The 21,012-nt window shown below is 42.0% G+C and overlaps 1 protein-coding gene across 1 annotated transcript in view; it reads left to right on the top strand.

Moving 5' to 3' along the window:
* The window catches only part of LOC141761808 (mucin-5B-like), a 66,123-nt gene extending 45,235 nt beyond the window's left edge, over positions 1–20,888 (top strand). The window contains exons 31-49 of the mRNA XM_074625437.1: positions 506–958; positions 4,002–4,255; positions 5,761–5,932; positions 9,383–9,630; positions 9,817–10,000; positions 12,261–12,468; positions 12,657–12,832; positions 12,911–12,980; positions 13,990–14,111; positions 14,210–14,241; positions 14,329–14,497; positions 15,831–15,926; positions 16,545–16,585; positions 16,694–16,933; positions 18,285–18,383; positions 18,542–18,670; positions 18,763–18,802; positions 18,923–19,037; positions 20,288–20,888. Of these exons, the coding sequence (XP_074481538.1) occupies positions 506–958; positions 4,002–4,255; positions 5,761–5,932; positions 9,383–9,630; positions 9,817–10,000; positions 12,261–12,468; positions 12,657–12,832; positions 12,911–12,980; positions 13,990–14,111; positions 14,210–14,241; positions 14,329–14,497; positions 15,831–15,926; positions 16,545–16,585; positions 16,694–16,933; positions 18,285–18,383; positions 18,542–18,670; positions 18,763–18,802; positions 18,923–19,037; positions 20,288–20,489 (3,050 nt within the window). The 3' untranslated portion in view covers positions 20,490–20,888. The remainder of the gene's footprint in view (positions 1–505; positions 959–4,001; positions 4,256–5,760; positions 5,933–9,382; positions 9,631–9,816; positions 10,001–12,260; positions 12,469–12,656; positions 12,833–12,910; positions 12,981–13,989; positions 14,112–14,209; positions 14,242–14,328; positions 14,498–15,830; positions 15,927–16,544; positions 16,586–16,693; positions 16,934–18,284; positions 18,384–18,541; positions 18,671–18,762; positions 18,803–18,922; positions 19,038–20,287) is intronic.
* The last annotated feature ends 124 nt before the right edge of the window (positions 20,889–21,012 follow it).

Genomic DNA, 21,012 nt, shown 5'->3' on the forward strand with positions numbered 1-21,012 from the left:
GTAACATCAAAGCCCTCTGTTGGTACCACAACCACTGAAGTGCCGTCAGTAACAACAAGGGGAACCACAGCCACACCTGCAGAAACAACATCAGAAAAAACAACAGTAAGCATTGCGACAACAAAACCACCTAAAGAAGTCACCACTGGCCAAGTAACAACCTCTACCACAGCTGTTGTTGAAACAACGACCTCAGTGCCAGGTGTCACAACAACAAGCCCTGAAACAACAGTTGTAACATCAAAGCCCTCTGTTGGTACCACAACCACTAAAGTACCATCAGTAACAACTGAGGGAACCACAGCCAAACCTTCAGAAACCACAACATCAGAGGAAACAACGGTGAGTGTTGGGACAACAGCCCCACCTAAAGTCACCACTGGCCCAGTTACTTCTTCTACCACAGCTGTGGCTGAAACTACAACATCAGTGTCAGGTTTCACAACAACAGGCCCTGAAACAACAGTTGTAACATCGAAGCCTTCTGTTGGTACCACAACAACAGAATTGCCATCAGCAACAACAAGGGGAACCACAGCCACACCTGCAGAAACAACAACATCTGAAAAGACGACAGTAAAGATCGCAACAACAAAACCACCAAAAGAAGTCACCACTGGCCCAGTAACTACCTCTACCACAGCTGTTGTTGAAATTACAACTTCGGTTTTAGGCCCTGAGACAACAGTTATTGTTGTCACAGGAAATACACAAACATCAACTGTATATACACAACCTTCATTTTTGAACACAACAACTATTGTGGCATCAACTCTAACTACAGGAGCAACAGCTGAAGCTACAACTTCCATTGGCCCAATAACACAGACACTTCCAGGCAGCACAACTGTTTACACTACTGGACCAGCCAGAACCACAGTTGCTTCTACACCATCACTGCTTACCGCAACTACAACATTATGTGTCTGCATTGTCAATGGAACTTCACATCGTCCTGGTAGGTGATTTTCTCTTTTCCATTTTCACATTCATCTTGTTTCTTTTGTCATGGGTTACCAGGACAGAAGGTACCAAGACCCCTTTTGTATTTGCTTTTTCAGATCATTATTATTTCTTAATATAATTTTTTTGTCATTCCAAAGTCCAAACTGAAATCCTTTCTTTATTTTTTTTAAAGTAATTTTTTCTCTTCTCTATCTATTCAGAACATTGAACAGTGTACTTCAATTTATAATATTATGTGCAGTTTAACATATGTGTATTCAGTCTCCTACAGACATGGAAAAGCAGTTTTTTTTCATTCTCACACAGGCTCCGCCCTATTCTGGAATCTGTGGGTAATACTTTCCTGCAATCACACGCACGCGTTCGCCCATTGAGATTTGAATGAACGTAGCCAGCCAATCAGTATGTTCCTAATGAATACATTCATTACCACGGCATCAAGCGCTACCTGGTATCCATTTCTCTTCAGCGATTGGCAATTGCCTGCTGACTGCTACATCTCCACGGATGGAGTTGCTGCTACAAGAACCTTGCCAGTGACCGTCGTGCCCGTCGGTCGATACCCAAGATTCGACGCCAGCAGAGATAGGATAATTTTTGACGCTGCGATGTAGACTCCGCTGTGATGACAGTGACCCAGAGTCTGAGTTCGACACTGCCGAGACCGCGCTCCGGCCTCCGACGCTCTACCGCTGCCGAGACGCTAGTTTCATCCGCTGATGAAGACGATGATTTACCCTCGGTGTCTGGCGGTTCCACGGTCAGAGGGACGCATTGGGCTACAGCTGCTCACACCGAAACCTGTGAGCTGTCTTCGCCACGGCTTTTAAAGGCCTTGTAAAGGAATTTCAGAATTTTTTTTCTAAACACTTTATAAATGTTGGAAAATAATTACGGAAAACATGTGAAAAGACTGTGATTATTGTAGTACTGGATTGTCCAGTTACTGTTTTTTGCCAGTTTTGTGTTCAGGATTTTTTGGGCAGGGCTGAAACCATGGCTCGATGAGGCAGTGGAGCAATCCTTAGCATGATCCAACCCCTCTTCAGAAACCTGGTTTTTGAAAGGCAAAAGAGAAGCCCAGGAAAATGACAAAGTGTTAGAGTATGGAGTATCAGGGCCACGAATGTCTTTGAGACTACCAGGACCACAAAAGCAAGCACTTTGTCCACGGCCCCGGGAAGCAGCGAGGTCTGGGCGGTGGGTGCGGTAAAGCTTTGCCCCGAGCCTTTCCAAGCCAACCTAGACCCGGTCGCGGCGCACCGCCTCGGAGGAAATGCGCCCGGCAGGGGCCAGCCGGGTAGAGGTCCCACGAGGGGATCCTCCCACACCGAGCGGCCGTCCCTAACCCGTCGAGTTGAATCCCCCGGGCAGACTGCTTGGACATCATCCGTTTACCTCTAAACGGTTTCACGCCCTCTTGAACTCTCTCTTAAGTTCTTTTCAGCTTTCCCTAAAGGTACTTGTCGACTATCGATCTCTTGCCGGTATTTAGCCTTAGATGGAGTTTACCACTCGCTTTGGGCTGCAATCCCAAACAACCCGACTTCGAGAAGACCGTTAACGGCCTCACACCGTCCACGGGCTGAGCCTCGATCAGAAGGACTCAGGTCCCCAAGCAACACCGGGCAAGCGGTTTTCCGTACACCACATTTCCCCAATCCGCCCGTCGGACGGGCATTCGGCACTGGGTTCTTCCCTCTTTGCTTGCCGCTACTGAGGGAATGCACGTTCCCCGCTTGTGGGCGTGGTTTCAGCGCCTTCAGCGGACACGCCCCCTGCGTTTCAGAGCAGAGAATACTGCTTATTTTTCTATGATTTTGAAATCTAATATTATATACTTGAAGATTTTTTTAATCACTCAAATTTGGCTGGGTGGTTAGTATATTATATATTTTTCTGCGGTGTGACAAACCCAGAATGCATATATTATTTCTTTACAAGGCCTTCGAGGCCCAGCACGTCCAGCTCAGGCAGCCTTCGTCTTGCCTCAAAATATTTCAACTGGGAACTCAGATGGCTACAGCTGCTAATAATTTAGGCCTGTTGGGTGTTTTGCTGGCATCTCCCGTGCCTGACGCTGTTGCACAGCCGTTTAAGAAGACTGAGGTGAAGTGAAACAACAGGACTGTAAGACTGTCAGAAAACACACCTCACACGGTGTAGCAGTTCTGAATATGGTCACTGACAAGCTGTCTGGTAGGCGTTCAAGGACCTCAAAGTCAGATCAGTGTGTTTCACTTACTCCTAGTTTTGTCCGTCGTTGCGGTGATTTCACGGATTGACGTGCACAAATCATTCTCCAGGTTGTCTGTGGAAGGTCTGCCATCTGTTGTCTTGTAACATCATTTACTATAGCCTATAGACCTGGATCCAGTGTTATTCAGGAACTGCTTATTAATGATTCTTTATCAGCATGTTTCTGATTTGTTCCTCACTCATTCTAGAGTAATTACTCACAATTTATTGTATTGTGAAGTGTAACCCTTTAGTTTCTAAAAACAAAATGCTAATTGTCTAATTTGCTGTACAATAAATTACCTGTCCAGGGTCTGAGCTCACTTCTCTTTTGCTTTGTTGGGGTTAGGGTTGCAGTGTTTGTTTGTTTTTGATCTTATATATACTCTCCGGCTTGCACCACTGCTTCCAAGTCCAAACAAAAATGGCATCCCACTGGCTACCTGGATAGGAAACAGAGTTGCAACTTGGGAAATGGGTCAGACTAGCAATAATTGCTTTTGAACAACCTTTTGGGATTTTCAGAAGGTACAAACTGGGGCTATAAATAATCAAGACTTAGTCTGCACACATTAGCCCGGAGTTGGCTTTACAAAACAGATTAATCCTGGTTTAGTCTCGGGCTCATTCAATACAGACCTTTAACAATAAGAGCCACCTTTTTTTTAAAGCAGGACTGTTTTCAGTCTGAACACCCACTAACTCTATTTCTTATTAAACATTTTTTTTTTACAAATCAGTAATCCTTTCATTTGGTGTACTAAACTTTTATCTCCACTCTCCTCTTATCTCCACAGGGGACTTGGTGTACAATGTCACTGATGGCTTAGGGTGGTGTTACATTGCATATTGCAATGCATCTTGTAAAGTTGAGAAGCAGAACAGTCCATGTCCTACAACACCGACACCCAGCACAACCGCACACTCTACCACTGCAGTGTTCAGCACCACTACAAAGACCATAATTTCTTCCACTACAAATATTCCTACCTCTACTTCCATTCCATCTACAACTACCAAAGACTGCAATGATGTGAATCCACCAAGAAAGGTGAGGTTTTATTCATGATTTCATGATTGTGTTTCCAAAAGACTTTGAGCATTTAAAATCACCAGTCATTGCTTTGTGTCCCAGAACACACTTGTGGGGACTTTTCAGTTAAACTTAAAGGAGAAATATGTAGCACTCACGGCTAGCATTTAAAATGTACTGCAGTCCAAATTCAAAACACCTATCCGTGTGACTGATAGCAGTTAAATGGACTTGGACTTATATAGCGCTTTTCTAGTCTTCCGACCACTCAAAGCGCTTTACACTACATGTCAGTATTCACCCATTCACACACTGATGGCAGAGGCTGCTAAGGTGCCAACTTTGCCCATCAGGATTTAATCTAAATACTCATTCACACACCGATAGCTATGCCTCCGGGAGCAATTTGGGGTTAAGTGTCTTGCTCAAGGACACATCGACATGTGACCCGGAGCAGCCGGGGATCGAACCACCGACCTTCCGATTGGTGGAAAACCTACTCTACCCTCTGAGCCACAGCCGCCCCACGAGTTAACATGTGTTAGCATTATGTATTTAGCCTCTGGCCAGCAGCAGTCGGAATCAATTCACAGGCTGTGTGTCTCAAATACTCGCTGCCTTGATAACCCAGCTGCATTAACGTCATCTCTGTTGATCCAGTTCGTTTGCTTGCTTCCACGGCTGCAGAAGGCCGTGTTTGCGTGCCAATTTGTTTAATATGTGGCGACAGGGTGTCGAAATAGGCATTCGATGGGATCACACAGGCCAAAACAAAAACGGACGTTCTGGACCGGAATGGAAATTTCAAAAGGAGGATCATTAACAGGACTATTGTTATGTAGCGATATGAAGAACAAAGAGCAAACTATTTAGTTCCAAGATTGTCAATAATTCTTTTTTGCATGTAAAACAGTCGACTCTGATTAGGAAGTTTGAAAATAATTTCCGAGATTAAAAAAAGACATGCAAAATATAAGACCACATTTTGAACTATCTGTTTATATATGGCACTATGGTGATAGTTGACTGCTTGTTATTGAATGGATCATTGTGATTGTGCCAAATAAAATTATGCACTATTACTCACGGAAATCATCACTGTAGGAACATGTCTAGAAACATAAAATTCAACTTTTAAAGAGTCATCACCTGCGCACAACATTTGACCTGCTGTGAGCAGCATTTTCAAGAACAATATGTTTCCTATGAGGAACAGGATTCCCAGCCTGTCAGTGCATTATGAAGGGGGGGTGAAAGTAGTGAATGTGATTGGCCATGATTGTCACACCCTCTAACACGTCCACCTATAAATGTATGATAATGTATTATTTCTGATCCCACCCCATATCCAAGTGTGCCATAGGTACACCTGGCAAGCCTGGCCAATTACTAAAAGTGCATTTGGAATGCGCCCAACGCACTGGTTGTGGTGGAGAAAATAGCCCTGCATCCCTGCGAAAAATCTGTTGAATTACACTTTTTGCGTTTCCTATATGACTTACTGCTTCTCGATACCCATCCAGAATGGAGAGTCCTGGAAGGTCAGCAACTGTACCACAGCTATCTGCACCAATGGCAATATCACAGAGACACCTACTCCCTGTCCCACTGTACAACAACGCATCTGTGCCAACGGACGCAAAGCTGTCAAAGTCTATGATGATGACGGATGCTGCTTCCACTACGAATGTGAATGTAAGTTGAAAATGTAACCTTTCAATGCAGGTTACCACTTTTGACTTTTATATGCAGCAAATGATTTTGTGTCAACATGCTAAGACTATTGACATTCCTCCTGCAAATGAATTGCACTACATACTAGAAAGCACTGAAGGCCAGATTTACTAAGAAAATGGTGGTGCGTAAATGTGTGTTGCAGTTTTCATAGAATTTGCAGCCACAATCAGTGTATTGAGCACCTGATTTACTAAAGCAGCAGCCTATTACGCAGTCAGCTCCTGGACTGATCCTGGGACAGCCCCACCAGAAGCATTCTGCGAGAGAAGGAGAGCTCATTGGTGCAGTTCAACAGCGGATTTTCTGAGATCGCCAAACTAAAATATTGTAGTGATCTTGATTATAAAACATTTACATTGGCTGCAAATCCACCTGAGATAAATGGTTAGACTGTTTCTCAAAATGTTACTCATAAAATGGTGATATTGTTATATTTAGCTTATATCTAATTATTTATACATTAGGAGGCAATACAGTTTCATGGGATTTTATATTTGATGGTCAAGTTCAAATTCAAGTTTGATGAACACAAACCAAAATTCCTCGTCCAACAGTAGTCAGTAATTGTGTTCATTAATTATAGCCTAATTGCATTTTTTTTTTCACAATAGTATAATAATATTTTTTTGTTGTTATATACAAGCCTATATTTAACCCCTTAAAACTCCAATGCCCTTTATGATAATCACATGCAGTTTTTTTTGGTAAGAACAATGAAGTTTTTTTAATGCAGTATTAATGTGTTATTTTCGCCTATTCTAAAATGTTGTGTTTGAGTATTTCAGCATACTGGGGTCCCTAAACAGTCTTGAAATTACTTAAATTGGGTATCACTGGAAAGCTGAGACTCTTGTGGATCCAATGAGCCCAACTTTTATTCCTATCTGATGATGTTAGTCCACATAGTAGCCATTCCATTGTAGTGAGACCATTTTCCTATTATCTAGGATAATCAAAGCCTCATGAAACTTTACAGCCACAAACTAGAGACCTAGAGCATTCAGAGGATGGATGGATCAAACTAGAGACCTAGAGCATTCAGAGGATGGATGGATCAAACTAGAGACCTAGAACATTCAGGGGATGGATGGCTTTCCTAGCTAGATTGACAATAAGGGGGTTTCTGAGCAGTTTACACAACAGAAGTGATCAACATCCAATTGCCGAAAAATGCGAAGTCTCCAAATGCAGAAGTCTCCAAATGTCAAAAGTTTTTTATACTAAATCACAGCATGGCTTTTTCTATGGTGTTCCTCAAGGTCTTTGGTGTCTTAATGTGGTATTTTGGAGGGATTATTGATCATTTTTTATCAATTTCTCGAGTGGTAAAAAATTCGGGAAAAAAAGTGTTAAATTTAGCAACGAATCTTTGTAACAAATTATAACAACACAAAATTTGCTGCAATAATTTATAAAATCTAATAGAGCATGAGAATGGCCATCATATACTTCCATCATAATGTTCTAAGCCATTATACACTTTCACAATTATTTTAATTAATTGATTAATTAGTCAATTAATACATTTTTATTTCTTATTAATGACTAGAACAACTTGACACACAGTGCTGAGCTGCATCTCAAATTAATCTTCAGGTTCCCAGCTTTCAGATGATTTACACCATTTCTATGTGGCATCTACTGCTGACTATATATCTACCCCTGAATTGAACATCCCCTTTCCCCCACCCCTACCTCTCAAAAAAAGAGAGCGCAATTGTAAGGGGTTAATGCACATTTCTTTTCATCACCACAACATTCCTGGCTGGAGTAAATTTAATTTGCGCTATGCTAGATCTGGTCTTCAGAGGCAGACTTCCCCGCACATTATGTGACCTTAGTCAATCTAATGGAATACATGACTGGCCTCTGTTAACTAAGTGTATCCTCCTATTATTTGTGTGATCCTAAATCTTAAATGCATGCACTTAAATGCAATGAGGAGAGAGATGCACTTTGCAAACACTCGGTTGAATGACTTTCAATCTGCTTCTCTGGCCTTGTGCATCCGTTTGATAAATACGGCATCACATCTGCGCCTGAAAACAAGGTGCAAAAAGCCCCAGTAGTGCATACCACTGCCAATAAAGCAGAATAATCTTTGTTAGATAAAGTGTTTTTGTAGTGATACAACGTCGGGCCAGCGAAGGCCCTATTGAAACTGTAGGAATCTTCTACGGATTATTCTTTTATTTATTTTTTTTCACAAAAATGAATCGCCTTTTTGAAGGCTTCAACATGCTCAAAAAGTTGTTAAACTTGGCTCACTTATCAAACGCAGTAAAAAATTTGATATTTTAAGGGTCTCAAGCCTAGGTGTTGCAAAATGGCTTGCTAGCGCCCCCTAGAAAATTGGAAAAATTGAGCCCCTCGCTCCGACAGATGTCACATGTGGAGACGCACAAAAAAGCATCTTGAAGGTATGCCCAAACTCAACAGGAAGTCAGCCATTTTTTATTTTATGTGCGATTTTCGCCTATTTTCGCCCATTTTTGGCGTTTTATAGGCCGTGTGCTTTAATGAACTCCTTACAAATTTAATCAGATCGACTTGAAATTTGGTCAGGACCATCTTAAGACCTTGAGGATGAAAAGTTATTCAAATGGTGAGTTTTCACTGAACGACCTGACCGTGGAGTGGTGGCCATTTTGAGCCATTCACCATGAAACAGGAAGTTGTTGAAACTCCACTGTACATAGTCTGATCTGCCCCAGATTTCTCAGGCATGATAAGGGTCCAGTCCTGTGGACATTTACATGCAAATATATACTCTTAGCCCACCCCCTATACATTAGCCTCCTTTCATAACCGTTTGTCGTAGAGTCTTGTGGCAGGCGTCATTGCGCTCATCAGAGTTCCTGTTTCATTGTGCCTGGCCATGTCAGTCGGCGTCCCGCCAGGGCGAGGGCCCGTTCATCGCTGCTCGCAGTTTTAATTTGCAATGGATGTGCATTAAGAATCCACAGTGATATGTAAAATGCCATTATGCCATGCCTTCATGATTTAATTGTTGTTTGTGTAAAAAAAAAAAAAAGGCATATAAAAATAAATCAACCAATTACAGGAAAATAGTATGGCATATGACAAAATAAAAAATTTCATTGAAATATGTTATCTAGGAACTTTGGTTAAGAGCAGATGACATTTGTGCTGTAGGAGGAGTGGTAAAATGTGTCTTGTTTCAGCAGTTAGGAGCAAATGGTGCCATCACATGATACGGATCAAAAGTTACTTATATATATCTTGGGCCATTGTCTGACCATCCACTAGATTACATCAAAACTACTAAAACGATTCTGTAGTAGATATCAATTGCCAATAAACAAACATACTCCACTTGGTGGAGGTAATAAATATGTTTTCTGCCTGTTTCAGTTGTTATTGATTATTTCCATTCTCATCCTGCAGGTGTGTGCACTGGCTGGGCTGGATCCCACTACATGACATTCGATGGAAAATCATACAGTTTCAAGGAGAACTGCTCTTACTACCTGGTCAAAGAGATTATTACTAAATATAACCTGACTATCATAGTAAATAACGGTGCCTGTGCGCCTTCAGACAGCACATTCTGTCCCCAGGCTCTCATTGTTACATACCAATCCTACACTGTAGTTTTGACTCAGTTGAAGACTTCAGGAACAGCAGATAATGTGGTAAGTAACCATTCAAACTGTCAAAGACATTTGTTGTCTTAGTGTTAGTATCTCACTTCTTTACTGATTTTGAGATTTAATGGTTAATCTGTCAAACAAAGTGGTGCGGTATATGGTAACAGTTAGAAATGCTGCTGGGCCCGGTTTACAGTCTTCTACAATGTGTTTTGTCTCCTTGTCCTGCAGGTGTATGTGAATCAGAAACGTATCTTTCCCGCCTACCAAAATTCTGTCCTACGCATCACTGGCACAGATATGGTGATCACATTGGAGATACCGGAAATCGACACAAAAGTGGTCTACAGGGGCTCCTCATTCAGCATTGATGTTCCTTATTCCCTCTTTGGTGGGAACACTGAGGGACAGTGTGGTGAGTAAGCGGAACATTTGATAGATAACCTAAACCAGGGGTCTGTAACCTGAGGCTCCGGAGCCACATACGGCTCTTTAGACCCTCTCTAGTGGCTCCCTGTGGATTTTTTAAAATGGAAATGAATAACTGTTTTTTGTTTACAATTTCATTTTTTTTGTATCATTGTTGTAGGTCTATAGTACGATGGAGTATTAGGAAAACATTGAGGAAAAAAAATAAATCTGAGATTTCGAGAATAAAGTCAAAATATTACGAGAATAGAGTGATATGTTTACGAGAGAAAAAGTCATAGTATCATGAGAATAAAGGTAATTTGTAAATAATAGTGACAATCCACAATTAAAACCCTGTACTATATTCATTCATGGAGCTCTCCAAGTCACTGCACGTTCTACAACACTGTCCTGCTCATATTTCAGAATAAAAGCCTCGTGTTAACAAATGAAGGAATTGCGCCCACAGAATTTTTTTTTGAGGGCTTTTATTTTAAAATGAAAGCAGGAAGTGTTGATTTAAAAATAAATCCTTACTTTTTTTCATCTCCGTAACATTTTCTACAGATACAGACATTGAAACTGTAGTAATGTAGTTGATATGATGTCAATAGATCACTTTCACTGTTGTTGCTGTGAACCGCGGGCGGCTCGAGACTCGACTGAGACCTGCAGGCAGCTGTTAGAGTGAAAGAATCTTTCGACAATACTGAACTGTAAAAGTTGCTGTGTCAAATATCAATCTGTCAATTGGCAAGCCATGATGATCATAATATGGTGAACAGAATATTAAGTTGGATAAAAGTGAATACAAATTAATATCAAAGGGGACATATCATGAAAAACTCAGGGGAGATAGCGGCTACTGAGGTGTGTATTTCTGTCCATTGACTTTTCCAGTACTTGTGCACGTACATTTGGGTATCTGGAATACCTACCAACCCACAAACTGTGAAATATGACAACCCAGTCAGTTTTTTATGGGCCACTTAGATCAGAAAACATGTGATTCAACAAGCCAATCAGATTTCAGATCAGGAGCGAGAGAGAGAGAGAGAGAGAGAGAGACAGAGAGAGAGAGAGAGAAGGTGGACTATTGCATGCAATGGTTCTGTAAATCATTAATAATAATAAAAAATTGAAGGTCAACATTACGAATTAAGCTTCAAACTATTCAGCCCAGCCCTTATGCTGTGTGGTTGTGGGTTGCCTTGTGCTATTGTGCAACCAAACTCTGTGTGTAAGAGCACATGTGGGGCATGTGTACTATTTTCAATCATCCTCATGTTCTATTGTGCGCCAGCTAGTGAGCCTTTGGGCAAGTGCGGACCAGATTTTACTGCGCATGTGTTGTACTTCTCCTCGTGTCACATCCTGGCTCATCAGAATATACTAATATATCTCCACCTACGGCTTGAGAACTACCTTTGCAAAGGTGCACCGTATTTTTCTCGGCTTTTTCTGGAGTGGTGTTTAAAGAGACAGGCGCTAAAACGGAGCGTTTCAGACAGAGCGTGAATATATATAACATTAAAGGTCCCATATTGTAAAAAGTGAAATTTTCATGTCTTTTACATTATAAAGCAGGTTTAAGTGATATATAAATACTGTTAAACTATCAAAACGCTCAATATACGGAGAAACACACACAAGCCCGTATTCAGAAATTGCGCGTTTGAAACAAGCCGTTAGGATTTCTGTCCATTTGTGATGTCACAAATATACAATATTTAGACCATTACATAGTTTTAAATGTAAACATTCTAAATGTGTTCCAGTTTATTTCATGTTGCAGTGTATGTAAATAACATCAGCTGACAGGAAGTAAACATGGACCCAAACTGTTGCCTAGCAACGCAATTCTGTTGCAATTCCATTGAAATGCACTTAAACGGAGCGTTTCAGACAGAGGGTGAATACAGGTATATTCAGGCACAGTACGATGAAAATAATGTTTTTTGAACATTACAGCATGTAAACATGTTCTATTAGAAACACAAAATACAAGTATGAACCTGAAAATGAGCACGATATGGGACCTTTAATTCAAATTCTCCTTTGTGAAGAAAGGGAAGGACTATCTGTACATGTACGAAAGGTTTGGACCACCCGTGAATTTTCTTCAAACATAAGAGAAAATTGTCAGAAAAAACAAAACTTAAATCGCTCATACTTGCTATTTAAGAACAACTCTGTTGATTATTTTTTGTTTTTGCATGAAGCCCAAATGCTTTGGCTTCAACCTCCTGCCTCTTCTCTTCTAGGGACCTGTGACAACTCCCAGACCAACGACTGTCGTTCTCCAAACGGCCAGGTGGAAAGCTGCTCAGACTCTGCCGGCCAGTGGCATGTCCCAGGTACACCCTGTGTCAGCCCCACAACCCCACCGACTACTATAACCACCTCAAAACCAACACACTCAACAACAAAGCCCGCTTGCAAACCTGCCATTTGTGATCTCCTAACCAGCAGGTGAGGGGAACCACAAAATAACCACAAATAATTTATACTTTAATGAAAGTTAATGTTTATTGCAAGTCTGTTTTATTGCTTTCTATCACATCTTAGATGATGTTTATATTTTTTCTGGTCACTTGGGTGTATTCAAAGTCTTCTGACTTTTCATGACATACTGTCCTGGCTTGTATGTTCCCCTTTAGTGTTTTTGCACCGTGCCACACAGTCATACCCCCTGGACCATTTGTGACATCCTGTGCGTCTGACATTTGCAACAGTGGCAATGCCACAGGCTGCTCCAGCCTGGAGGCCTATGCCACTCAGTGCTCTAATGCAGGAGTCTGTATCGACTGGAGGAATGAAACCAATGGGCAGTGTGGTAAGATACATAATCAATAGTCTATAATACTATGAGTTGTTGCACGGAGTTCTGAAAAAACATATCTCCATCTTACAGAGCACAAGTGTCCAAGTAACAAGGTGTACATGGCCTGTGGCGCCACTGTAGAGCCCACATGCAACGGCAGGTAAAGAATACGTTAACAATATGATGTGTTTTCTTTTTCTTTTTGTTGTTTTAAAGGGACTGTTTGTAAGATTCAGAAATTGCTTGTGAAGAGCGACACCTGTGGCCATTAAGTCAATGAAAGTCAGCGTCCTGTTGCTCGCGCTTGCTCTACATAGACATGAACGAGCATAGCTCAAAACAGTGAGGCGACACACGTCAGCTAAAACCACAATATCACTCTATATTTCAGCTGCTTGGCAGTAATGTTAGCTGACCAGACGAAGGTCTCTCCATGAGTCAATGCTGATCCTAGTGTTGGCTTTTCCTGCCTCAGCCTCCCGACCGCGGCCGGAGGGAACAGGGAGACACCGGAGTTTTGGTCGTTTCTCTCTGCGGAGCCCCGTCACTTCACAAGACACGGGAAACCTCTGTTGGTCTGAAGGAGCTGCAGCAGTTATTTCTGCACAAACTAGATATTCTCAGAGCTAAACTAAGTCTTCTGCAGTGTGTAGTGTGCACGCATGCACGTGAGAGTGGAGCGAAATAGCGAGAACGAGCGCGGTGTGTGAGTGAAGTCAAGCAGGCAGAGCAGCAGAGGAGCAGAGTACAGCAGAGACTCCGGTCCTGGAGACCAAAGCTACGATCTCCGCCGCATCCTTCGACCGCGGCCAACACTGTTTTGCAAGACGGGCTTCACTAGATATAATTCTGCGGTTTTGGTACTTCCGTGTAGTTTGTGTTGGAGTCTGAGTCTGAACAGCGTAGCGATACGCGAGTGCGCACATGGGACACCGACCCGCAATGATTTATACGTGTACAAACATTGCGTACAAGTTTTTACAAACAGTCCCTTTAAGAGATCTTAACATTTGAACGCCACTTCCCTGATTCATATGCTCACATTTCCGCTGTCGTGAATTAAATTGTGTTTATTAATATGTGTGAGGATGTGAGAAGGATGAACAGATTAGGAGCCCTGTTTGTGTGACGATTCTTCAAAACATTTTAAATTTCATTTCTGACGTCAGATATAACGAAAAGTTCCAGGCAGATAGCGATGCATCCACGAGCAACACGAAGGAGGGTTGCTTCTGTCCTCCTGGCACCGTCTTATTCAACACAGTCTATGACACGTGTGTTACCTCCTGCGGTAAGAGGAGATCCTATAAATACATTTCTCAAACGCATTAGCTTGAATTGAAATCCTTCAAATCAACATACACTCGTTTTTTTCTGTGTGAATTTCAGATTGTGTTGGACCTGATGGAAAACCCAAACAGGTGCGAACTCTGCCCGTCACATATATTCATGTAAGGTAGCTAAAGCATGAGCTCTGTGTCTGAACTGGTTTCCTGTCTCTTAAACAGCCAGGTGACATGTGGACAAGCGACTGCAACACTTGTACGTGTGACAACGATTCCATGAGCATCCAGTGTGAGCCTGTTCAGTGCCCATCGGTGAAGAGCCCCGACTGCAGCGGACCCGGCCAGCAGCTGGTCAACAAGACGGACGGCTGCTGCACAATACAGTCATGCGGTCAGTTGTAGTGTCACAGAACTAGATGTGATTCTGTCACAGTTGATGGCAGTAAGATTAACCCACAGGCTTTCTTTTCATTCTACCCCCGCGACAATGTAGTCGGGGGAGTATATAGTGTCCGTCCGTCTGTCCTTCCATCCGTTCGCGTGTCACACTTTCGTTTCCAGAACTAGAAAACTATTTAACTTAGGAACTTCAAATTTGACAGTGTGGTCTAGTTGTTCCTTTTGGGGGGTTAGAAGCCCAGGCTGCCCAAAATTTCTGAAATTTTTCTAAAAGGGCTAAACCTTTGGTCCTACTTTAGTAGGGGTCAAGCAGTGAGCGGGGGTATGTGAGCTCACTTTTGCCTTGTTGCATTGGTGTAGAACTTTCATACCCCATTTCCACCTGATTTAAACATGTGGTCTGTTTCTGACACATGTTACTGCAGGTGTAAATACACACAGCACACTGCAAATCGGAATGCTATTTAATCTGCCAGACCACATCTGGAGGTGGTCTCATTTCAGCCACATTATTAAAGTAATTGCTCAACATTTTGGGAAATATGCTTAATTGCTTTTCTGTTTGTGTTTGGATTAAACACACAAGATACTAAGTGTGAGCTTCAGATGTGTTGGTAGGCATATTTTGCTGACTTCAGCTCTGTACTTATCACACAGACATGAGACTGATATCCATCTGAACACCTCAATGAAAAGTAATGTATGAGCGGAAATTGACACGCGCCACGTGTTGCCGGACATCGGTAGAAAAAAGCACGAAAAATGTTGAAAGTTGCGCTGAGCGTCATGAAAAAAAGGTGAAATTTGTGTCTGTGTGCACAAATCAAAGAGATTAAATTTCAGTACACTGCGGGAATGTGGTGACATAGTTTTAAGAGCGAAAGAGACACATCGGGCTGGCGGGAGGGGAGGCGGATGGGTCCAACAAAAACAGAGCTTTGATCCAGTAGAGCGCTGTTTGTGTCCTATGCGTCACGTTACAATCAGCTGTTCGTTCCTGTCCAGTGTTCACAACGTTCAGTGTCATTTTCACTGTCCAAATGTAGTAGTTTTAAGCCCAACCATGAATTTCTTTCTTAACCTAACTATAGTGGTTTTGTTGCCTAATCCTATAGTGATGAATGTGTCGAAAATGTGTTAAGAGCAGTGCCTTCCTGAAAAAGAGAGCATCGGTCTCGGCTGCATTTCCCGCTAATTTGTAGTGAATCATCTAAACATGTAGAGCCACTGTTACGGTTCTTTAATAAAATTGTTATCAAAGGAAAGCTGAGGCAAATCTCCACATTCATATATTATATTAATTTCTTCCTTTTTTTCCCCAACAGAGTGCAATGTAAACCTGTGTCCCCGTCCTATCACCTGCCCGCTGGGCTTCGAACTCAGCGTCGCCAACGGCACCTGTTGCGAATCCTACGAGTGCCGTATGTGACTTTAGTTCAATCAACATATAACAATATCTGCTTGTGTATCAACTTAATCAAGATTTTGCATTTGTGGGGCTTACATGCTTGAGAATATTGCGGAGGTGTGGTGCATAAAGTTGATTGGTAACATTCTTTTCACATTCTGAGAATGAATGGATAATCATACTCGCAATCGAGTCTGGTGACTGTTGAGCAAAGAATAGATTTTCATTTACGAGGCCATTTTTGACAAAATAAATTCATATTCGATTTTTGATGCATTTTTGGTTTATGGAAAAGGCAGAAATATGCTGACCAGGCTTCAGTTCAGCTATTTAGTCTTGAAAGGAATAACGCTGATTTACACATTTTAATAATTTGTTCACAATTTATTGTTAGAAAAGTAAATATGAAACAAGTGATCCTCATATATGGGCTTTTCAAAACACTAACAGTGTTGGTGGGGAAAACATTAGTTTACTGTCTTACCTGAATTACACTAATAGAAGATCAATATTGATTTGTATGCATCCAGTACAGAGATAGATTAGCTTATTTAGCGCACATCTACATTACTAATCTAAAAAAACTTGTGTCAGTGTTAAACTTACTCATGTCTCTTGTTTGTTTCTGCAGTTCCTAAAGGTGTATGTGTCTATAACGAGACTGAGTACACGGTAAGGGTACAGTCCAAACTCCAGACATCGATACATCTGTCAAAGCTCTTCCTTAGAATACTGAATTGATGTTTGAGAGTAAAGCGTTGATCAATGTGTATTTTATAGCCTGGAACCATGATACCCACATCAGAAACGCCATCAGAACCACCATTAGAAGCGCCATCAACACCAGGGCAACCATCAGGACCAACCACAGCACCACCAGGAGCAGGAGGAGCAACAACAGAGGGGTCTTTTAAACCGGAGCCCTGCCATCAGTGTTACTGTGGCCCCAGACTGGATCCCATCACCAAGCTGCACATCATTATTTGCAATCCTATTGTCTGCAACAAAAACTGCTCCATAGTAAGCTCATTCACAGGACGACCGACAAACACACACACTTTCGCCTCAGGGATACATTCACACTCTGAGCCAACTTTCTTTGGTACAATTGCACCAGCTAATGCATGTTGTAGTCAGTGTTAGTTGTCGCACTGGACTGTACAGTACTTGACTAACATGATTAACACCTCAGTGTAATGCAGTACAATCTAGTTTTGTATTTCTGCATTTATTTTATTGACATTTTTTGAAAAACAAAGCATCCTGGGCAGGGTCCGAAATTAACGTTTTCCACTTCCTGCCACTGTCGCAGCAGACAAGTATTTTTTTTTTGTCCTCCACTCAGAAATCTTATCTGCCACTTTGGAAATCTCTGCGCTACATAAAGGAATAACATTTTAGATCTGATGTCATTCAATGTTCGATATATTTTGCATAAAAAACATTATATAAGCCAACTTGGTAAATTACAGGGTTCGAATTACACCATGGATGGAGGTTAGCGTACTATACACATTACTGTGCTCGACTTTGTTATTGTCATCTACAGTGGTTGTTTGCATAAAAACACACAAATGATTATGATTATTTAAATATTTGCTTTGATTAAAAGAAATCTTGGCAAGCTGCTTAGACCTAGTGTTAGGAAGTTAAACAGGTCATAATTCTATTTTGTATCGATGTGAAAACATCTCCTTCAAACAACTGGATTTACTCAAGTTTCTCGCCAAAAACTTAATTTTTACGAGATTACATTCGAACACCTCGTGATAACGTTGTAATTTACCTTCACCCAATAGTCCTTTTTCCTGAGCAGAAGTTGAACGCCTCATAATAATAACTCAATGACACCTCCGTTAACGTTAGTAGCTCTGCTATTTATCAAAGTGGCAGGTGTCCTGATGATTTCACCCGCCATTGCCAACAATTTACCCGCATTTGTCCGGTGGCGGGTGATAATTTCAGACCCTGATCCTGTGGCTTTTGCCCATATTCTAGCTAAAGCTAAAGTGGTATCTTCTACTGTTCTACTGAAAAATACAATTTCAGCAACTCATCATTTTCACAAAGATAAAAAAAAAAGAAAAATGTTAGAATCCTCTTTGAGTCTTACATGAGTTTTTTCAAAGCTTTATCTGTTTTCTTTGGTAAAATGATGAGTTGTTTAAATGCACTGTCTACTAAAGTGATATAAAGCTGAAAACACTATATGAACAGAGAAAGCCCAGTATCATGATCCAGCTTTTCAGAAAGTTCCATTACAAAGATTCTCTATCCATTGAAGTTTTATTGACAAAAAGGAGTTAAAGCATTTTCTCTCAAAGCCAAAACATTTCTCTCTCTCCCTCACTCTCTCTGACTCTCTCTCCAGGGTTATGAATATCAGACTGTACCTGACAAGTGCTGCGGGAAGTGTGTTCAGAAGAGCTGTATTTTCACCACACCTGACAACATAACCCATATCATTGAGGTCAGTACTGCAGCTGTGTGAGTGTTGATCTTCATCACATCTGATGGTGTTCTACTACAGAAATAAGTTGCGTGATTGGCCTTAAAGGATAAAGGATTGAATGTCTCTGTTGACTATTTGAATGTCTGACCTAGCTTCTGCTCTTCTTGTTGGTACAGGTCAACAACACCTTTGTAGACCCTAATGACAAGTGTGTGCAATATACCTGTGAGAGGATCAATGAACAGCTTGTTACCAAGGAGACCAAGACCACTTGTCCTTCCTATAACCCCTCGGACTGTGAACCTGTGAGTTTGTCTAACCCTTACCCTAATCCCCCCCTCCTCCACCCTAGCTGTCTAACCCCCATTATACATGACATGTGTCTTTATCCCCCCAGGGCACCGAGACAACTGACGCTAACGGATGCTGCAAAACCTGTAAGTTAGTGGAGTCACAGTATTTAAAATAAAAAACGACTAAATCCCAAATCATAAATTGGTTTTAAGAATGGGGAAGTTGACTTTCATGTCGAGCCTAACAGTTGCTGTGCGTTCCAGGCAAGCTGCAGAGCGTCTGTGAGGTCGAGAGTAAGCAGACGGTCATTGATGTGAACGACTGTAAGAGCACGGTCAACTTGACGTCCTGCGCTGGACACTGTGGAAGCTCGTCCATGTGAGTCTATTTAGCTCCCAAGTTTGAAGTTCGACTTGATCAGATAAACCCTTTAGTTTTCACTGTCATTTGAAGATCAGTTCTCTAAGGTTCAGTTAGCCTGCTTCAGTTCATGTGGCACTGTGCACTCTTTAACACAACATATCATTAGACAGTATTGGTTTCGCCTGTCAGAGGGCCAAGTAGGGTTATGGCGCCACTGTCTGATACCCGCTGCAGGACCTAATGATAAGCCAAAACATCATTTAAAGGGACTCTATGTAAGAATCAGAAATGTCTTGTTAACAGCAACACCTGTGGCCGTTAAGTCAACGAAAGTCAGCATCCTGTTGCTCGCGCTTGTGCTCTCTCTACATAGACATGAACGAGCATCGCTCAAAACAGTGAGGCGACACACGTCAGCTAAAAGCACAATATCACTCTATATTTCAGCTGCTTGGCAGTAATGTTAGCTGACCAGACGAAGGTCTCTCCATGAATCAATGCTGATCCTAGTGTTGGCTTTTCCTGCCTCAGCCTCCCGACCGCAGCCGGAGGGAACAGGGGAGACACCGGAGTTTTGGTCGTAGACGATAACGTTTCTCTCTGCGGAGCCCCGTCACTTCACAAGACACAGGAAACCTCTGTTGGTCTGGAGGAGCTGCAGCAGTTATTTCTGCACAAACGTCCACTGTACATTCACTAGATATTCTCAGAGCTAAACTAACTCTTCTGCAGTGTGGAGTGTGCGCGCATGCACATGAGAGTGGAGCGAAAGAGCGAGAACGAGCGCGGTGTGTGAGTGAAGGCAGGCAGAGGAGCAGAGTACAGCATAGACTTCGGTCCTGGAGACCAAAGCTACGGTCTCCCCTACATCCTCCAACCACAGCCAACACTGTTTAACAGACGGGCTTCACTAGATAGAACTGTGTGGTTTTGGTGCTTCCGTGTAGTTTGTATTGGAGTCTTTTCTGAACAGCGTAGCCACACGCGAGCGCACATGGGACACCGACCCGCAATGATTTACATGTGTAAGAAGTTACAAACAGTACCTTTAACAGGACTACTGGGCTTCTATAGGAAAGCTCACCCAACTTTTGGCTCATTTCACTGTCTTGCCCTGATTTGAAATTTGTGTCACTCTTTGCTAGATTAACCTGTTAGGAGGCCCAAGGGAAGAACGTTGCTGTTGGGAAACTCAAAGCATCATGTCAGCACAATATAAACTAAATTAATGAGGATATTGCGTGCGTGTGCGTGTGTGTGTACAGATATTCTGCAGCAGCTAACACGTTGGTGCACCAGTGTGACTGTTGCCAAGAGGGCACCACCAGTCAGAAGCAGGTGGAGCTGACCTGCCCCAACGGCTCCAAGGTTCAGCACAGCTACATCGTGGCGGAGACGTGCCGCTGCACCAAAGGAGATTGTGGGGCTGGGACAACGCCCAGACCACAGCGCCGCAGGAGACGCTGATCAATTACTTGTTGAACTAAAACCTTACAAACACTGTGCAAGACTTAACCTTCTTATTCTTGTCAGGTTTTATTATTTATAGCTTTTTCAGTGTCACAACATAATAATGTGATGTAAACTCTCTTCATTTTAGGATTTCTTGGATGATAATTATTAAAATGCTATTTCTGCAATATGAACACTGGCTCTGACATTCTTATGATCACTGGGGAATGATTAAAGGGGGACGTATCATGCTCATTTTCAGGTTCATATTTGTATTTGGGGTTTCTACTACAACATGTTTACATGCTTCAATGTTCCAAAAAACATTATTTTTCTCATCCCGTTTGTCTGAATATACCTGTATTCACCCTTTGTCTGAAATATCTATTGAAAAATAAAATTCTATAATAACCTTTCAGCATATTGTAATTCAAGTGTTCTGAGAGAAAGCTAGACTTCTGCTCCTCCTCATGGTTCTGTTTTCAGGCTTTAGAAAATCTAGCCCGTGTCAGGAGACTTTGACCAATCACAGGTCACT

Source organism: Sebastes fasciatus, chromosome 2, assembly GCF_043250625.1.
Source record: "Sebastes fasciatus isolate fSebFas1 chromosome 2, fSebFas1.pri, whole genome shotgun sequence".
Lineage (NCBI taxonomy): Eukaryota > Metazoa > Chordata > Actinopteri > Perciformes > Sebastidae > Sebastes > Sebastes fasciatus.